Raw genomic sequence first — 20233 nt, 5'->3', positions numbered from 1 at the left:
CTTGAAATGATTTAAAGCTTACTTTCAGACCAAAACTGTAGGCAGTAATGTAGTTGTAGAGCCTTTATGCTGCTGTCTTCTTAATCATTTGACAAGTGATTATTCAACACATGTCCAGTACTGTGTAAGATTCAGGAGAAAAATGATTATTACATATTTTGTATTATTAAGAAGCCAGCTACTGCTTAACTTGTTAAGCTTAAGAATAGCTTGATTTCAAACTTGTACTTAAAAATAGCTTGATTTCAAGTGTTCTCCAATTGTTAAGACAATGCAAACTTGATTACTCTGAGTGCCAAGTGTGGTATCTGTGAAATATTATGAAAAATTTGTAGCATCCCTTCTCTCAACTATGTTTAGATTACAGAGAGAGAAGAAATGACACATTTGAGTAGTCAGTGATGTGTCATTTTGAAGAATAAGTGTTTTATGATATTGATCAATACTTTTCCTGCAAGTGTCAAATTTATTTTGAAATCAAAATCAAGTTGGTATCATTGTTTACTAAAAATAAAAATTAGTAAAAAAGTTACTGTATTTTTCATAATGTTTCACAATGTTTCTGACAAAATTCTTATAAAATTGAGTACTTTTTATTTATTACTTTTATTATTATAATAATATATGCCAGTACCAAAAATTTAAGAATTCAAAAGGATGTCAAGTTAAAAACATAAGTTGTCTTTTCCCTCAGAGCACCAGGATTGTTAGTTTTTAAATGATTTAAATTGGCTATCTAATTTACCAATTTGATAAACATCCCACCCAAATTTATATGGATTAATAAACACGAGAGGCAAACATGCATATTAATTAAGCATCATTAATAAGAAATAATTAGCTGTTATCCTACCTAGTAGTGTAAATCTATAATTATATTGATATTTTTTAGAATATCTCAATACTATGCAAGCAGTTCTGCTCCCACTTATAAATGATCATGATTAAAACATTTTAAGAAATTTTTAATCTTTCTTTTACATATACAAAGTATTGGTCTTGGCTTACTGTTTTCTTTACTACTCTTCTTACTTAAAACAAAATGGGACTTTATATTCCAAACTGAAGGGAAATTTTTGCATCAAGTAATTTACGTGATTTACCTTTTCCCTTTCCATGTGCCCTTGCATTATAATGTGCCACTGCTTTCTAGAGGTAAGTCTTTGATGTATCCTGTATTAATTTCAATTTTGTTGGACTGAATTTTTTTCTAACAGTTCCTATGTGATATTTTGAAGAACGTGGCCTTAGAAGATTAAAACAAAATAATGATACGGTAGTAATATTTTTAAATGTTTTTCTCTTTGCAGAAAACACAGTTGACAAAGTTAGTATTCACATTACTGGAGAGGAAATATGGTGATTCATATATGAGTAAACAGCATGAAAGCTTGTTTTTGCAAAATTTAATTGAATTTTGCAAAAGAGTTGTAATTTAGAATAACCACATTCAGTGTTTTCAATAAGTTTGGTTTGTACTGTTATGTTGTGGTGAATTGCTTTATAGTGATAAATAGCAGTGTTTAACTTATTTCATAAAATATATGTGTGGTTTGCTGTGTAATAGTTTAAAAATTGCAGTGCTTGGAGAAATGTAATTTGTATCAATTGAGAATGTTTGGAGACAAAGATAAAGTTATTAAGAGGAAGCATAAACATTAGTACCGCTAGTGAATACACATATAAAATTGAGTTGATTCTCAAATATCATAAACCAGTGTTTTCTAGGTAAGTTTCTAAGAACCTTCATGATTTTTCAAGAGTCTTCATTCAAACAGTGTCATTGATGGATTTAAAACTACATATATGCATTTGTGGGTTGGTGTATGGTAGAAAGTCTATACATCTTTGAAATTACTTGAGCATTCACTGCCAACTTATTAAATGTCACTGTCAATTGACATAGAATAGTGGGACTCATTGTGATATAATGTTTAAAAATTCTGCTTTTATGTTCCATCAAAAAAGAGAGACAAATCACATTAAATAAAAACTTAAAATAATTATGTATTAATTAATCTGTCATTACTCTAATCCTGTGCTGAAATTTATCATCACACCATAGAGTAGAATTGAAAATATGAAATATCTGTCTTGGACATATCAAAAGAAGTAATTATTGACTTATTAAAGCAACTTCATTCTAAGGTTACTTTGGTCTCACTGACTGAATAGGTTCATACGTAACATAGGAATATTATACACCACCTAATAAAATATCCCCCAAATCTTGATTTATTATTGATTTATTTAAGATTAAATTCTTATGCACAAAGACTTGGACCAATTATTTGATTCCAGTATTAAAAAAAATTAATTTTAAAGGAGAGGGGGAAGGAGACTTGGAGAAATAAATTTAAACATTTAGGATAAATGTAGTTTTTTTTTTTAATTCAAGATTCAGATTAGTTTAATTATTTAGGTGTTACTAAACATCAATCTCAGTGTTTCTAAATGCGATATATGATTTAATTCTCATCTAGACTCTGAATGCAGAGAGTTTAAGTAATGTTTTCAAGTCATGAGGATTGTAAATGATAGAGCTAAGATTCAAGCCTAGGTCTTTTGAAGCCAAATTGTGCCCTCTCCTGTACGAGCTGCCTGTGACATGGGCTTATTTCTGTTACTTTGAATTGCTATTTGTTTTTAGTGATTATTGACTTGAAAGTAAGTTGAGTGAATTGAGTTTATCTGAGTGAATTATATGGTACAGTTGGATTAGATTATTCTTTTTTTTTCTTTCCTGCAGTGGTATTTATAACAGAAAACTGTTATTTGCATAGTTTTCAAAGTACCTTTAAATATGTTAAGCATATATCCTTAAAAGAAGCCTGAGAGATACCTTGTTCAATCCATTTCACTGTTGAGGAAAGTGAGGCTTCTGTAGATTATGACTTGCCTAAGGCACCGGAAAAGTAGACAGTGTAATCAGGATGAACAGCCAGGCCATCTGAGTTTTGTATTGGCACTTTGGCCACTAATGTACATGATGGGTTGTTCCATTTGGACACATATTTTAGAATACGTGGAAATATTTGTTTGACTTGTATTCAAAGTAGCTTCTATAGTTTAGAATTAATTGACCTCCTGCCCTCGACCCCCCAACTTCCCTGCCCCTTGTCACACTATAGAACACTCCCCACCAAGCTTCATATAACATAAAACATTTTTTTCTAAACTTTAAAATGTTTAAATATACATCTGAGATTCAATTTTTTGTTCAAGAGAGGTTATTATGCGTAACTTTCCCTGCTATTCTAAATAGAAAAGCCGAGGAGAGAATGCTTTGCACTGTGGCTAGAAAAGAGTAAATGCAGGTTATATAGTGAAATCAACTTACTCCTACTTCCCACCCTCATTCATTCAAACTAAGTGCTCTGTTGAGTTTATGAGACTGACTTCAACATGTGCAAATATAGCAGCCCTGCACAGTCTTAGTATTAAAACTGATAGATAGTTTTTCTCACTACTATACTATACTATACTGTACTGTACTATACTATACTATACTGAATTATTAGCTACTCTAAACTCCATTGTAAGTTTGTTTCTGCATGTATTCTTTGACAATTATACAGAGAGAGTTTGTTCTTTAATCTTCTCTATCCATTATAGAATCTGATTGTATTTGTTTTTAAATGATATATATATATATTTTTTGCATGGGCAGTCACCGGGAATCGAACCCGGGTCTCTGTCGTGGCAGGCAAAAACTCTGCCTGCTGAGCCACCGTGGCCCACCCTGTTTTTAACTGATTTTGTACTTAATGAATCTATACTTTATTCTTTATACGTTGGTGAATGAATAGCGTTTTGAAGTTATCCCTCTTGAAGGTCATTAACCTGGTCCTTTACTATAGCATGTCAGACATGTCATTTTGGGCAGCAATTATATCACTGATAATACTGAACTGTGGAGTTCCCACAAATCAGTGTTAAAGTTATTGGGATTTGCTTGTGATTGGGCATGGTGGTAATGAAGATTGGGGGAGAGAATGAAAATTAATTGAAAGCCTATTATTTATGACTCACTTTTGCTTCCTATATTTTTCGTCATAATCAGTACATTTTAAAAAGTGAGACTTTTAATATAGTATATCATTTGTTTATAATATGTGATTCAGGATTCTTCATGTGAATAGGTTGACCTAACTGTTAATGTATACTGATATTATGTGAGACTGAGAGATTTTCTCTTTCTTTCTCCTGATTTTAAAAGTCATTCTAAGTGGTCTGTTTCTATCTCCTATTCTGTTTTATTTTCTGCCTTTTGTTGAAATTTTGAGTTCAGAACACTTTGATAAAAAAAAGCTAGAAATTTAAAAAATAGTGGATCTTGCTCTCTCAGTTTCAAGAATTTGAGAATTGAGCTTGCATGAATATATAAAGTATTTTTCAGTGTTTTTGGAAACAGAAAAGGTAGATAAAAATGTTTATCCTAATACCAATGTAGCAGAATTCTAACTAACATTTGTTCATTTTTTGGTCTATATTTTGAAGCATGTTTGTGTGTAATATCTTTTCCTAGCTTCAGTGTTTTTAATATCACCTTTTTCTTTTCTTTCCTTTTTGTGGGGGGTTCTCATCTTTTTCTCTTTTTCATCATCCTGGGAGCATCACTGTCTTCTCTACTCTTGTATCTTTTTTGTGTGTTACTCTTCTTCAGTAATCCTGGTACAATGTAAGTACTTAACCAATGATTCCTTTTGTAATTTTCATCATTGTCTCTGTAATTTCTCATCATTTTTCAGCCTTAATATCATCACCAAATTTTGTTAGTATGTTTGTATTAAAAATAATTCTCAAATGCATTAAAGAGCATAAGCAACATGTATTTCATGCTAGAGAACTTCATGTGAATCAGTGGGTGTATTTACAACTCCCACACTTCTGCAATGGAAAAACGTAGTAAGTGAAACTTCAGGGAGATAGATATGTATTATGGACTGTGTATTTTAGAGTTATATATGCTCTTGAGCCTCTTGTTTAAGGATCAAAATATCTTTGAATGAACAAGCTAATTTTGAATGTCTATAGCTTGAAATATTTGCCCTTGATAGTTAAGATTATATTCCATCCTCAACACATTTTTTAAATAAAGTATTGAAATTATTCTGTTCTTTTATCATAGAATCATCAGAGTAGAATTTCAAACTATTGCTTAGAAACTCTGCATCACTTAACACAATACTTGAACTGTGGTAAATGACCCAAGACTCGAGGGTAGACTATACTTTTTGTAAGTGTCATGGCTGAAGAATATATTTTTGGTGTGGCATTTTATTATTCTTAGTGTCTTAGCAACACCATTGTTTTGTATTTCTAAAGGCCAGACCTTTTATAAAGGATAAATTAGTTTTATACCTGAAATGGAACCATTTAAGAGTAAACTACACTCACTGATTAATTATAGAGAAATTTGAAACAATAATCAGCTTCTCAGTAGGCTAAATATAAACTTTTTGAGTAATTGCATAAGATAAAGTGTTCTTTGCTTTTTATATATGCAAGAGACAGTGTGTTTATGAAGTAATTTGTATGTATTATTTCCTCATTTTAAAAAATTGTACGTAGCTTAAGAATAGGCTTTGTTCAACATTAATGAAGTTCTTTTAGTTATTTTACTTCTGGAATCTTAAGTATTACCATAAATTATAATATGTCTGTGCTAATTTCATGTGTGAATATTATTGATTTTGTTATTTATATATGCAGATGTCCCATAGTCTTAGAATGTGCATTGCAAATAATTTTTCCAGTAGACATAAAGGAATACATGATGATCATTGCTATTATTATGTGTTAGGTACTGTGCAAAGCACTTTGCCTACATTATCTATCTCATTTATTCCTCAGAACAACTCTTTAAGGTAGATCTGATGCACATTTCACAGATGGAAAATTGACATGCAGAGAAGTTAGATGACTTACTAGTGTAAAACAGTGGAGTAGTGTTTGAACCCATGTGTGTCTGACTTTAAAGCCAGTGTTATTAACCTTAATTCAGTCATGTTTTTCATGGGGGAAAAGCGCTTTCAGTGGACTGAGACAGTATTCATAGTGTCACTGTGAAAATCACAAGAATCATTTGGCATACTGAGAACTAGAGAGTTACACCTGTCAGGAATCACTGCCCACCTCTGGTCATACCTAGAGCACTTTCTCAGCTCTCATTTTGTGTCACAAGTTGGCTAGTTTAGACTCATGTTCCTTTTTCTTTTCTGAAATTAAACTCAGAATCTCCCAAAGTTTGCATTTCTCCTATTGTGGGAGAGGAGGAGATGGGAATATTATTATGTCCAATAAATCTTGATTTAAAGTGCTAAAATAATGTTCATTGTAAATTCCTTAATATTTATACTTTATAATTAATAGAAAAATAAATGTTTCTTTGGAAACCCCAAGTTCTTACAAGAGTGGTTATAACTATCTCCATATACTTTATTTTGTTTAATCCTCAGAATAGTCCTTTTTTGCATGTGATATTCCTGCCTTATAAAAATAAATAAATAAATAAAAACCAACAACCTGAGACTGTGAGATTAATGACTTGTGCCTAAGTCGTACATCTAAAAAGCCAATATTTAAATCCAGGTCTTTCGATAAATACTTCAGTGATTTCTAGCATATCACAGCCCTTTTCCAGATATACTGATCCTGCACATGTTTATTTAGAATGAGGGAATTTGTACACATAAATGAGAAAAAAAACCCTGCAGAATATAACAGTATTAATCTTTTTCAAAATTGTGTTTGGAATGACTGTTTTTAGTCTATATTAAACCATCCTTGATTCTTGGGCTTAGTGAGGCTATGATCATTTAACTTTGTGAAAGCCGGTACATTCTAGCAGCATATCAGTGTTTTAGAGGTGGTTATAAATGTAGTCCAGATCTGTGTATTATATGGCATAAGATGAATAACACACATAAACTCAGATTGTTTGATTTTACCTTAAATGCCTGTGGACTTTTCAGTTTCTAGTTTTCTTATGTTTTTCATATTACCCTTTTTCTTTCCTTTTCTTCATGTTGGAAATCTTTCTTCTGCTGTCTTCTGTCTATTAAAAGGAAAATCCCGCCTAAACGGTAATCTTTCTGTTGAATACATTTTTACACTATTTTATGTTAGTATTATAAGGACATACTTTTCTTAAAAAAACAAAAATAAAAACTTAGCACACTTGCAGAGGCAAAGTTATTTATGTACAGGAATACTGAGGATTAAATGGATAAATTACACATACTTTTGCACAAGATATTTTATCTTAATATAGATTTAAAATTTTTTATTCTTATTTTTTATTCTTACCTCTAGCCCACCAAGAAAACACATTGTGGAGCGCAATACAGAGTTTTATCACATACCCACTCATAGTGATGCCAGTAAGAAGAGACTGATTGAAGATACTGAAGACTGGCGTCCAAGGACTGGAACTACTCAGTCTCGTTCTTTCCGAATCCTTGCCCAGATCACTGGGACTGAACATTGTAAGTAAACTCACAGGAATCCTAATCTATGAACATTCTTTGTCACAGAGTAGCAGTTAGAGAGATTGCCAATTATTGGAAAACAACTCTGAAACATTTTGCTTTTAAATTATGCATATTATAAGTACTGTAAATAAGGTATCAAGCAAGCTCGAATTACACTGAAAAGTGTAGGAGCAGTAGTGGCTATCCTATCCAGTAATGACATGGTATGGAAGTTATTTTTACTGACTGTGATACTTGAGTATTTGGTATTGATTGATACAGCATTTGTTTAAGAGATTTTGAAGTTTTAAAATGGCAAACTAATGTTGACTATTGCTTATATTTCAGTGAAAGAATCCGAAACTGATAATGCAAAGAAGACAAAGTAAGTTTGCAAATTGAATGCTTTTCTTTCATGAATGGTCTCGTTTTGGTGTTTCAGATTTTCAAACGTAATGTTATGGCATTTTGCTTTTGCAGTTAGAAGCTAAGCATTTAACTTGGGTGCCTTTTGTGTGACCCAGATATACAACTTGTAGTTTTTAAAATTAGTAAATATTATCAGGATCTTATATCTAATTCTTATTTTCTTTAGTACTGAAATAAGGTGTTGGCAAAAAGATGTATTTTGGGGTGCTTTGCTAACATTACAGATCTCTGTGAATGAGTTCATGTGCGTTGTGTTGCATTCACTTTAATTTGAGAATAGTGATGTTTCCAAGAAGACATCTAGATTAATCTATTTCTAAGATACTCTACCCTTAAAAAATCTTTGCTATTTAATAAAATAGCTATGTAAAATTAGCTTTCTTATAAGGCATGTTCTCTGCATGATGAATTGAATTAAGGGTAGAAACTTTTTCCTTCTCTTTCTTATGATTCTTCTATCACTCTTTCTTTCTTTCCTTTTTTTTCCACAGGGAAAAGATACCCCTTCACGTCTTTAGTCCCAAATACACAAAATTACGTGACTGGCACCATGAAGTTTCAGCACGTGCTCTTAACGTTCAGTGATTTATAAGCCTTGCCCCTCTAAGCAGCTAGCACATACTTTTCTCATTTACTTTTTCTCTGTTTCAACTTCTTAGCAAAATCTGTTAACTTTGCCTTATAGAAGAAACAGAACTTTTTCAAACAATTTCCTGTTGTAAAAGTGAGGAAGATGGATATATTTTGTGCTAGTAGGTACTCACAAATGTAAAATCAAAGAAATCAAATTAAGGGAGGCTACATCTATTCAGTGGATTCACATCTGTTTCCATCATTATTAAATAAGTGTAGTAACCTTGGAAAAGGTCTTTTCATAAGCATTCAATTTATTTATTTGAAGGTTGTTTTGAAGCAGAGGTAGATGAACAAATAATGTCCTCCCCTAACTTGGAAAACTTCCTTTATGTTGTTGTATTTTTCAAAATTCCTTTTAAGTTCATTATTACAGTATTGTTCAAAATGGGTTGTAAATTATTTTAAATAAGCAAATATGAAGGAGACAATTTTAAACAGAAAACTATGAGAGAGAGTTTATTATAGATTTGGTATCTTCCAAAGTTGATAGTATTCAGGATGGCTGTACAAAGAGGAAGAGGCCCTGATTTGATCCAGAAAGAAGCAAAGAAGAGAATTCTGCCCCCCCTTTGCAATGGGAGATACTGAGTTCTTTTGGTTTGTTTAGGTTCAAAATTCTATTTACTACCCAAGAAAATGTTTCTGAGGAGTAAAGAAAATTTCTAGACATTAATGAGTAAGATTTAGAAAAGATAGCTTTGCCTTATTTTTAAATCAGAGAAAATGAGTATGTAGTAAGTTGCTAAATACATGATTCATCATGAGATCCCAGAGAAATATTTTACTTAGTGATATAATAAACTACCTGTGTATTCCTGCTCTTCCTAGGAGACTATGTTTTGGTTAATATATAAAAACTAAATAGCTGACTAGAAATGCTTTCTTTCTTGTAATATAATGTATTATACATTAGAACTAAATTCGTAATAAATGCATTTTGAAGTTTGGAAAAGTGTTATAATAAAGTTACCTTTAACTTAGTTTTGTATTTGTTCTATTTTCTTGAGGCTATTAATAACATACTGCTCTTCTTAAAATATTGCTTGGGTAAAATAAAAAATTCTCTTGACAGTTCGTTTGGAAAACATTTATAATTTTCTGAGTTTGTTAAAATGTAAGTGTAGAATATGGCAAAGACTTGGTTTAGATTTTTTTTTCTGAATTGTTAATATTATTTGACATAATATCTTGTGTGCAAAATCAGACTGTGGCTCAACACAGAATTATTCTTTGTGTGAATATTATTACTGAAGGATCTTGTTGTCTGTATTCAGGACTCATCTTAACTTTACCAGGTTTTCTTCACTTCATGTCACAATAGATTAGGACAACAGCCTGATACTTTGGAGAAGTTAATATTAATTTTAGTTAGTGATTGGGTACTGTTTAAAGTTTGTCTTGCCAGGTACATTAAAAAAATAATTCTTGATAACCAGTATTCCAACCTAACTGTAAATCAAGTGTAAAGTTAAAATATTTTTTAAAAATAATTCTAAGATTTTATCTGTGCTCATTTCTACTATTTTGTAAAATATCAAGATGCCTTTCTTTTATTGCGTTAGCTCTACTTCAAATACTAAAAGGTCTTGTCTTCTAAAATCTCTTGTCTCTGTATGCTTTTATGATCCTGACATCAACCTCATTTATTACTATGTCTCTCATCCCTATAAGAAAACCCACTTTTTAAACCAAAATGTAGATATTCTAAAAAACCTACTTTTTAGAATACTATTCTACTTTTTAGAATAGGCTCTCCTATTCTTAATAATTCTAATGATGCCTGAAAGAAGATAGAATCAAAGTCTCATAAAGATAAGGAATATAGATAAATGTAGTGTTTTACACCAAGAACCAAATTTTGAGAACAGTTACAGATTTGAGAAAAAAGAACTACATGAGAGAGAGTTTCTTTACATAAATAAAATGACTTTCCCCAAGTGTAAACAAGAGAACTTTATAACTTGAAATAGGTGCAGTTGAAAGTAAGAATTTAATGCCTTGTCTATTTAAAATTAAAATATTTACTGTCATTTAAAGTTTAAACTTAGATAAATGTAATGACCATATTCGAACATGAGAGTAAATGTTCAACCAGGATCACAGAGGACATTTCATTTAACCCTGTCAAACCTTAAATTCCTGAGATTGGTGAGTCTCCTGGGACATCTTATATTCCTAGCTTCAAAGCTAACCAAAAATTATAAAAGTTACTTGCAAAATATTATGAAAGTTTAGTGTCCTCATTTATAACGTTTTAAAATTTTTATTCTTTTATTGCTTGTTTTTATTTGTCTGTCTTATACAGACTTTATCATATACTTGTTTTAATGTGAAATTAGGAAATTACACTAAAGAATTTCCCTGTTTTCTTTACTTATAATGTTTTTACTACTCTAAAGATGTAGTCTTCCAGAGTCAAATATATTTTTGTTACCTAGAAAAACATTATTTGTGCAAACAGAAATATACTCAACTTGTATATCATTATGCCCATTAGGAAGACTAAGATATAAAAGCATCTTAGAACTTATTTAATAAAATTATGATAGTAAGTTGAAGAGTAGCATCGAATTTGACATTTAATGCTTTAATCATAATTTAGTGATGACTTTGATAATTTACTCCTCTAAAACACCTGGCCAAAATTGTTTGGATCCATTCTTTCTGCTTATTTCTTTCAAGAAAATTCCTTAAAGCAAATAAATATTTCCTTGATCATTCTTTCAAAAATAGGCATCGTGGTATTTTTGTTGATTAGAGATAGTTAAAAAAAAAATGAGTAACAGATACTGGTTGAGGCTCAGATTTGTAACTGACTACTTTTGCCACAGATTCTACATTAAAACAGCAAATTAGAATCTGTGGAGAACACTGTGATGCCTGGTCAGATAACCTCTTCAGTGAAGGAATTTCCACAGCTGCTGGGAGCACAGTGGGCAGAGAGCCTTCCGCTGGCAGTCCTTTCAGAAATTACCTCAGTTACAGACTTCGTTCCTCATCCGAAGCTTTCATGTGGCTGCCTGTAGTCAATGAACTGATTAATAGGAGGGATAGGGTTAAGCGCTTGGCCATTTTGTCCCAACTAGGGACAACTTAAAGACTATTTTAGTTCCAGATCTGCTGTAGGGTGGGCTGAAACATAATTATAGGACCTGTTTAGCGACTTCTTCTGCCCACTCCTGCTTCTTGTCCTCTCCCTTTTAAAAGCATTGATCTCACAGGCACACCTTAATAAGCATCATCTACACTAACTCTATCATAGAGTCTGCTCTCTGAGGAAACTGAGCTGTGCCAGAATCAGAATCTTTTAGATCCCAGTTTGGACTGCAGTTGCCCAAGTTATTTTCAGCATGATCCTTGTTTTGATTGTCCTTTTTCTCTCTCACACCCTATCTCCTTTAATCTTCAACCCAAGCCATACATCATTTAAGGAAGTCTTTAAAATGAAAGATCCGTTCAGAGCAGCCTGGAAGGTGTGTGTGAAAAGGAGGTGCTTTACTTTCCTTTGCTTCAGATAAAGGATGTTTATTGTTGATTGCATCAGAGGCAGCCTTGGAGTATGTTTGTTATATTTGGTTGTTAATTATGGTATTTTTAACACTGACCAGCGAAGACTACTCTTTCCATTTCACAATACTTCTGCTGGAACTAATGACTATGTAAAGTTTAGAAATGAAATATAGTCAGGGATGTACGTGAATGAAGTGCTAATATGAAATGAGAAGCTTCAAGTGAAAAATTAGGATTAATTCTAGTAAATACATAGAATACCCAAGACTACAAAGCAGCTGTTAACAAAATAGTTTGATTTTACTTGTTACGATTTGCCGTATGCAGCATTTTTGAATCAAATGTGTTAACCAATTAATCATTCACATCATACATTTTATTTCAACATACAACTGTTTTGTTTCCATGCTTAAGAGTCTACGTCTAGTTCTCTCCTGAGAGAGATGCTGCTACTGATGTAATTTAGAAATGTGTAGGAAAATATACAAATATAACAAGGTTAGAAGGCTAAGGGTGCTAAAAATCTTGTAAAGCACTAAATAATCCCAGAGAATGATGAATTATCCCGCCCGAAATACCAGTTTTGTGCAACTGAGGATAACTGGGCTGAGTGCAAATGCTTCCTCTTCTGAGGTTTTCTTATCCCACAGCTCCAACTCTACATTCTCACCCACGATTTATGTCCTACACTGGAAATAATCTTCTCTCTGCCCTAACACAATATATCATTTTTACCTCTGTTTTAGTACTTCCTTTCCTCATTTCAATTATGGATATTTGTATGCTTGTCCTAAATCTTAAATTAGAGTATGAGCTCTTTGAAGGCAAGAGCCTTAGTATAATAATATAAACTGGAAGGAAAAGGCATTTTAATGGGCTTAGTATTTCTTCTACTTGGATACAGCTGTAGCTATGTAAGGAAGGATCTTTCTCTACATTCAGTACAGAGACTTAATTTGAAAATGAGTGTTAGGGGCTGTAAAATTCATCTCTGATAAGGTACTTTTTAAATTAGAAATACACTAACTGCCTTTCTGTAGTTAATCCTCATTTCTACAGATTAGCATTTAAGAGAAAGTCATTCTTAAGTAGAATCACTGACTTGGACCTATTTGAAAACATTACTGTTCCAACTCTGTGACACCTACTTCCTTTTCTGTTTTGTATTATCAATATCTGCGTGCATGTTCTGTGTCACCGGCTAGGATAAAGCTCTTTGAATGCAAGAGTTTTAATATCCCCTACCATATTTGGCAGTAAGTATTATTTGTTACTAATTAATTATAATAGCATATTTCTCTAGTTCTCTCATTTTTGGATTTTTCATGTATACACAGTTTTTACTGAATATAAATTAAATATAAGATCAGATTTTCATAATTGCTAAAATTGATATTTTTATCCTTATATGTGTTTTGAAATGAGCATTTGTATTTTACTCTCTCTTACTTTCTGTTTTTGATTCATTTTAACATGAACATTCGCTCCTGTGAGGAAGATTCTGTCTGACTGTTTTTTTTTTTTTGGCATGGGTGAGCACTGGGAACTGACTAATTTTTGAAACAGGTATATGAGATGCTTAATTAGTTCCTGACTGGAAAGAACAGTAGAAATAATTTTAGCATTACTAAGGAAATTTTTTAAAGTTAAGAATCTAATCTATAATATTGGTTAAATAGAAACTACAACTGTAGTTTTAGTCACAATAATAGAAAGTAATAATAATATGCACTGTACCAGAATAATGATTATGGGGAGCATTAGAAAACTTCAACTAAAGATATTTCTTTTAAAAACATACATTCATCTGAAATACATCATTTAGTTACACACAGTATAATTCACTTTATGTAAAAAAGATGTTTTTCTTGATCTCACCATTTTCTCAGTTTTTACTATATGATAAAATATTGATATGGTAAAATATTGATGTAATATGCAGTTTAAATTTTTTTGTGCTTATATGTCTATAAAATCAGTATAATCAGTATATTAATGTTTAGTTTCACAAAAAGATATTTAAATTAACATTTCAAAATGTACTTTTATCATCCTCTTATCTGTTATCTTTTTTCAACCTCTTATCTTGATCAATGAATATTGAGTTCTAATTTTTGTATGTTATGCTTAAGAATTATAATATATATGTGGATTCCTAATTTTTAAAGAATTAAATATATTGTAAAATACTCATCAATAATTCAAACCAGGTCACTAGTTATAAAGCATAAAACCGAAATGGTTAAGGGAAAAATATATGTCTTATATAGATTGTCCTTAGCACTGAATAAAATCAACATGATTTCTAACTGAAAACCATCTAATAAAATTTTGGCACTGGAAAAATGATCTCAAATTACTTCCTTTATAGAAATATACCACCATTATACATTCATTAAAGATTCAGAAAAGAAAATAATCCAAATATCATCTTTTTACAGCAATTTTTTTAAACTTATACTTTGCTTATTAGTATGTTCCAAATAAAATAGATTAATGAAGAAACAGTTTGCTGACCATGTCTTCATTATTGCTGTGTTTAATAAGCATACTGGGTTTCATAAGCATTCTGGAGTCTTGTTATGTATCTTTGTTAAGTCATGTCAGTTGAATATATTACTTTAAACTACTATTCTTTTTACAAACTTGGCAAAAAATCAGGACTAGGGAATGCACTAGTCTTGTACTCTCTCATATTTTCATGAGGTAGAAATTAACATACAGTCTTTTTCTAAAACACAGAACACTAAGGTTTCTATAACACAGTTTAATTAAAAAAAAAAAAGAAAGAAAGAAAAAGAAAATAACAGCCAGATGGTATCTCGTGGCTGATGCCATCACATACATTCTTACTAAATATGTTCACTAGCCTGGAGAAAAATTCACAGGTAAAACAAAATGGGTATATATATATATATATATATATATTCAAGTAATTTTTGTCTTTTGTAAAATATAGAGTATTTATAATTAATCTTTCATTGCTAATGGAGGATGATCTTACGCCAATCAATGCTGGTTTGGTGACTGTAATGTAAAGGTCGCCATCTACTGAACATGACTAGTTACTACACCTTGTTCCTTGTAAGCATGGTACTGAAGCAGGATCATAGTTCCTATCTTTTCTATGTATTTCACACACAAATTGTTCAATTCTGTATTCAGTTCTGGAAATGTTTGTGTATATTAAGGTTACCTCTAAAAAGATATTTTATTCATTAGAATCGGTGTGTTTTTATTGGAAATAAGCAAAATTGGACTTAAATAGCCCAGAATTTGCACCAAATTCCTTAGAAGCTGAATTTTATTTGCTCAATAATTCTTTTCTTATGCTGTTGTTTGGATAAATTCTTTCTATTTCACCTTAGAGAAGTAAATAATGCATTAAAATTATTTTATTAAATTAAACCAGAAAATGAGAAAATTATCTTTGTGACTGAAAATATTGAAGAAACTTCCTGCTTTAGTAATTTTTTACTTCAGAGGAAATTATGACTTTTAAAAAGGTTAATTAGGAGCATTGTTATAGGCAATCTTTATGTAGTAAGGAGGCTTAATTTTCTGTCTCTACTGCTATTCAGTTTTCCATATTCCAGTCACATTGAAGGCCTCAGAAGACAGTTTTTTTAATCTTTATGTTATGTGAAGGTATGTTTATTATGATGGTATGATATTATAAAAGAAAAGCGAACCAGTGTATTATATAATCTATATAAAAGGAATAGATATTTGGACATCTTAGTAATTCTCCTTTTCTGAGTCAAATTAAGGAATTCTATCTTTGAATTTCATTCATCTTGAAAGTAGTCTCAGTTGTCCATGACTTTACTTTTGTATTTTTCTATTTTTGTATCTGTAAACGATTATTCATTAAGTACATCTTCTATGTCCTACTTCGTGATAGGTGTTCATTTCCCGCATCCATTAATCACTCCTTAAGTGTCTGTATTCATTTCTTTAGTTTGGGAGTTAATGGTATATATATATTTTATATTTTCACATAGTTTGTTCTTTGTCCCAGTATTCTAGTATTTTATAAGAACTAAAAATACTCAAGAATGAACTTCTGAAAGACTTCTGATACCTTCAGGTAGCTGCAGGTCACTTTTTACATAATGGATGAATTTGAGATTTTAAGACAGATAAGGGACATCTTTATACAAACTTGGTGGAATCAGACTTATCTTGGCTTACAGTAATAGAATCAAACATCTCTTCTTGAAATCAGCAGATCTTTTTAAAAAGATGTTGGCAGTAGCACCATGTGCATGTTAAGAAAATGTACATCCATAGAAAATCCTTCCAATATGAAAGATAAAACATTACCAGATAGCAGAAATTCAAAAGATAGGAAAGTGAGAAATCAGAAGTGATGTTGTCAAGAGGTGATTATGAAATTAATAAATAATCATTTTGGAAAGGTGTAAAACAAATGTCACCCAGACCCAGAGATGAATACTGAATTACTATTGGGGGTGAAGGTGGGGGTGGGAAGAGGGGCACGCTCTTTACATCTTGGAGAGAATTGAAGGCCCAGATAAAAAGCAATGCTAAATGTATTTTCTCTAGTCTCTTTTTCTCAATGTTTGCACTCCAAAGTAGTAAGAGAACTTACAGATGAGATTGTTAACACTATTTGTTTTGTTTTGTTTTTTGTAATTCTGTAGAATGAGGAAGAAAGTCTGAGAACAGATAAAGTACTGATTTTCGAGAAGAAAAGCAAAAGGTTAACTTCTAAACCCATTCAACTAACTTGAACCTGAGATCAACCAGAAAATAGTCTATATGACATTCTTTAAAGTACTCATGGTGATTACTGAGAAAATGGAGAGTGTCATCGCCAAGACCAAAAATAGGTTCACAAGAAACAAATCCTATCCAATTTAACACGTTTGGGGTATATTAGGGGAAATGTTAATTTTAGTAACCACATTGATGCTCCAGTCAGAGGGACCAGCAAGTGCAAAGGCTTTGAGACAGGAAATCAGCTTGGTGAGTGTAAGGAACTGAAAGACGGCTGCTATGACTGAAACATAGTAAATAAGGGAGAGATAAGAGATTGAGAGTAGTAGTAGTCAGGGACCAGTTCATTTATTGCCTTGTAGATTGTGTTATGGAGTTTGCATTCTTATTCCAATTAAATGGAAAACACAATATAGGATTTTAATTATAGAAATGATGTCTGATTTGTGTTTTTAAAAGATCGTTGACTACTATAGAAAGTTAATGGTAGGGGAGCATTAATGGAACCAGGAGACCAGTTATGGGTATACTCAAGCTTCAGATAAGAAATGATAGTGGTTTAGGTCACGGAGGTACTAATAAAGATGGAGAAAATTGGATGGATTTATATTTAGAGGAAGAGCCAACAAGGGTATGGAAATATGGAGTGACGATACTAGAAATTTGTCAGAATCGGTGGATTTGGTAAGGTTAATTCAATTGATACAAATCAATGAAATTGGTAAGAGGTTCAGTACAGTACAAAAATTAATGTAATTAAGAGACACAGGAGTGAGTGAGTTAGAAAAGAAACAGTGCTTAAAATTTAGTTTTCAGATGTGTTGTGCTTATTGTTGAAAAAATGAAAGTTATACATGGGGTGTGAGTCTAGTTCAGTGGTAGAATTCTCACATGCCCTGCGGGAGACCGGGGTTTGATGGCCCATGCACTTCCCAAAACAAACAAAAGAAACAAAAAAAACAACCAAACAAACAATTTCAACAAGTGGTGCTGCAATAACAGGATACTCACATGGAAAAAGAACGAAATGTGACCCCAACGTACAGCATGCAAAATATAATAATAATAATAAAAGTTATACATTTTTGAGTGCATAGCTGGGGTATTCCCAGCCTGTGGCTTACCTTAGAGGTATATATTATTGAAGTTAAGAAGTCAAAGGATTTAGCAGTCAGGTTATTTAGTGACTCAGCGTGATGATGTTGAGTCATTAGGAAAGATTGTTGAAATGGGATAAAGAGGAAAGCCAGGGACTCATGTAAACAGTGGTTAAGACAGGGACAGGGCAATGATATCAGTAGATGGTGAATGGAAGAGTCTGATGATATGATCCTCTAAGGATTTGGGATTTTGGAGGATCAGGAATGGCTGTTGGCATTTGAAACAGTAATGAAGTACTTGTTCCATCTGCAGATTTTTTAGAATATGGGATATGAGAGAAAAGGTAACCTTTGAGAGAACTGCAAGGAAGGTATAAAATGAGAGGGTATAGTAGAATGATAATGGAGGGCTTGTGAAAGGTGAGAGGGATGGGAATTGATCAGATTAGGAGATGTGCAGAGCTTGATCAGTTTAGGAGATGCACAAAGCAGTAAAGAAATGAGTCCAGGAGATGAGGGATGACCTAAGAGGTTGTGGCAGATAAACAGGGAGGGGGAGCATGATGGGACTAATCCTCATAGTCTATTAGAGGGTTGACACTAGAATATAAACTCCATGAGGGCAGGAAATTAAAGTGGGCAATAAAATATGTCAGGGTATAGTGGGAATTCAAATGATTATTATTTATCGATTGAATGAGTAATTGTGGGAGAGTTTAAGATGTTTGACCCAGAATATTTAGCTGGAGAGCATATTTTATTCTCCAATGCTGGCAGTACATTCTCACTGTGATGATTTTTTCAAGACACCTGGATTCTATGGATTTAGAGTGGGTGACTATCAGACTATAGGCATTCACTCAAATTCATTTATATTCTCAAATAGGTAATAAATTGACTCAAGGCTATTTATTTTATTAACTTTATCCTGAATCTAAAAAAAAAAAAACATCATCATATACAAATTCTTTCTATAATATTAAGGGTTATGATGAAACTGCAAAATGGCAGATTTTTGCCCCATATATTTTATTATTAGGTATTTCTAACCAGTACAAATCTTTGAAAACACTTAAAGGAATGTCCCAGTGAAGAAATTGATAATACAAAAGTGAGGGACTAAAGTTAGTGGTCAGTAAGTACCCTTCAATTAGGAACTCAAGCTTTTATGAGGGGATTGTCCCAAGTAATTTTTTAAGACATTTTTTATTATTAAATATAATGTATATAAAGAAAAGAAAGAAAAAGCAATGATTTTCAAAGTACACTTAAATAAGTAGATACAGATTTCAGAGTTTATTGATTACTTTTGCACTATTTCAGATTTTTCCTTCTAGCTGCTCTAAAACACTGGAGGCTAGAAGAAATATTTTTTTTTCTTTTTTGTGAAAAATAACATATATACAAAAAAGCAATACATTTCAAAGCACTTTGCAACAACTAATTGTAGAACAGATTTCAGAGCGTGGTATGGGTTACAGTTCCATCATTTTAAGTTTTTACTTCTAGCTGCTTTAAGATACTAGAAACTAAAAGAAATATCAGTATAATGATTGAGCAATCATAGTCTATGTTAAACCCTACCTTCTCTGTATAACTCCACCATCACCTTTGATCTTTCTCCCACTCTTTAGGGGTTTTGGGGCTATACCCATTCTAACTTTTTCATGTTGGAAGGGGCTGTCGATAATATGGGATAAGGGGATGGAACTGGTTGATATTCTGGAGAGGCTGTCCCCTCTGCATTTCAGGACTTATCTGATCCAGGCACCCATCTGGGGTTTGCAAGTTTTTGGAAAATTACTCTAGTACACGGGGCATTTGTAGAATTTTATATAATGCCCTAAAGTGTTCCTTAGGATTGGAGGAATGGTTTTGGTTTAGGGTTGGAAAGTTATGGTAGGTAACAATGTCTAACTGAAATTTGTGTAAGAGTGATCTCCAGAATAGCCTCTCGAGTCTATCTGAACTCTCTCAGCTACTGATACCTTATTTGTTACACTTCTTTCCCCCATTTTGGTCAGGATGGCAGGATGTTATACTTCTTTCCTCCTTTTGGTTAAGTAAAGGGGAGGTCAATGATTTCACTTGCAGAGACCACATCTGAGCAACGAAAGACGTCCTCCACAAGTAACTCTTAGGAATAGCTTATAGGTAGGCTAGGTTTCTCCACTACATTCGTAAGCTTCACAAGAGCAAGCCTCAAGATCAAGGGCTTGGCTTATTAATTAGGATGTCCCTAATGTTTGACACAATAACAGGAGTTTCCTCGGTAGTAAAGTTGGATAGTTCCATATTTTTTCTCCCATCCCTCAAGGGACTTTGCCAATACTTTTTGAT

General features: G+C 32.2%; 1 protein-coding gene across 12 annotated transcripts in view; it reads left to right on the top strand.

Moving 5' to 3' along the window:
• The window catches only part of PDLIM5 (PDZ and LIM domain 5), a 241396-nt gene that overhangs the window by 135212 nt on the left and 85951 nt on the right, over positions 1-20233 (top strand). For 4 of the 12 annotated variants that reach the window (XM_077142836.1, XM_077142830.1, XM_077142831.1 and 1 more), the window contains exons 6-9: positions 4667-4681; positions 7071-7088; positions 7318-7490; positions 7824-7860. In XM_077142836.1, coding sequence (XP_076998951.1) covers positions 4667-4681; positions 7071-7088; positions 7318-7490; positions 7824-7860 — 243 coding nt within the window. Of the gene's footprint in view, positions 1-1310; positions 1328-4666; positions 4682-7070; positions 7089-7317; positions 7491-7823; positions 7861-8395; positions 9521-20233 lie in introns of those variants that run through there. The other 8 variants (XM_077142838.1, XM_077142834.1, XM_077142846.1 and 5 more) reach the window with 5 other exon arrangements.

Source organism: Tamandua tetradactyla, chromosome 24, assembly GCF_023851605.1.
Source record: "Tamandua tetradactyla isolate mTamTet1 chromosome 24, mTamTet1.pri, whole genome shotgun sequence".
Taxonomy (NCBI): domain Eukaryota; kingdom Metazoa; phylum Chordata; class Mammalia; order Pilosa; family Myrmecophagidae; genus Tamandua; species Tamandua tetradactyla.
The sequence above is the reverse complement of the archived record's forward strand: the minus strand, read 5'-3'. Positions and strand labels throughout refer to the sequence as shown.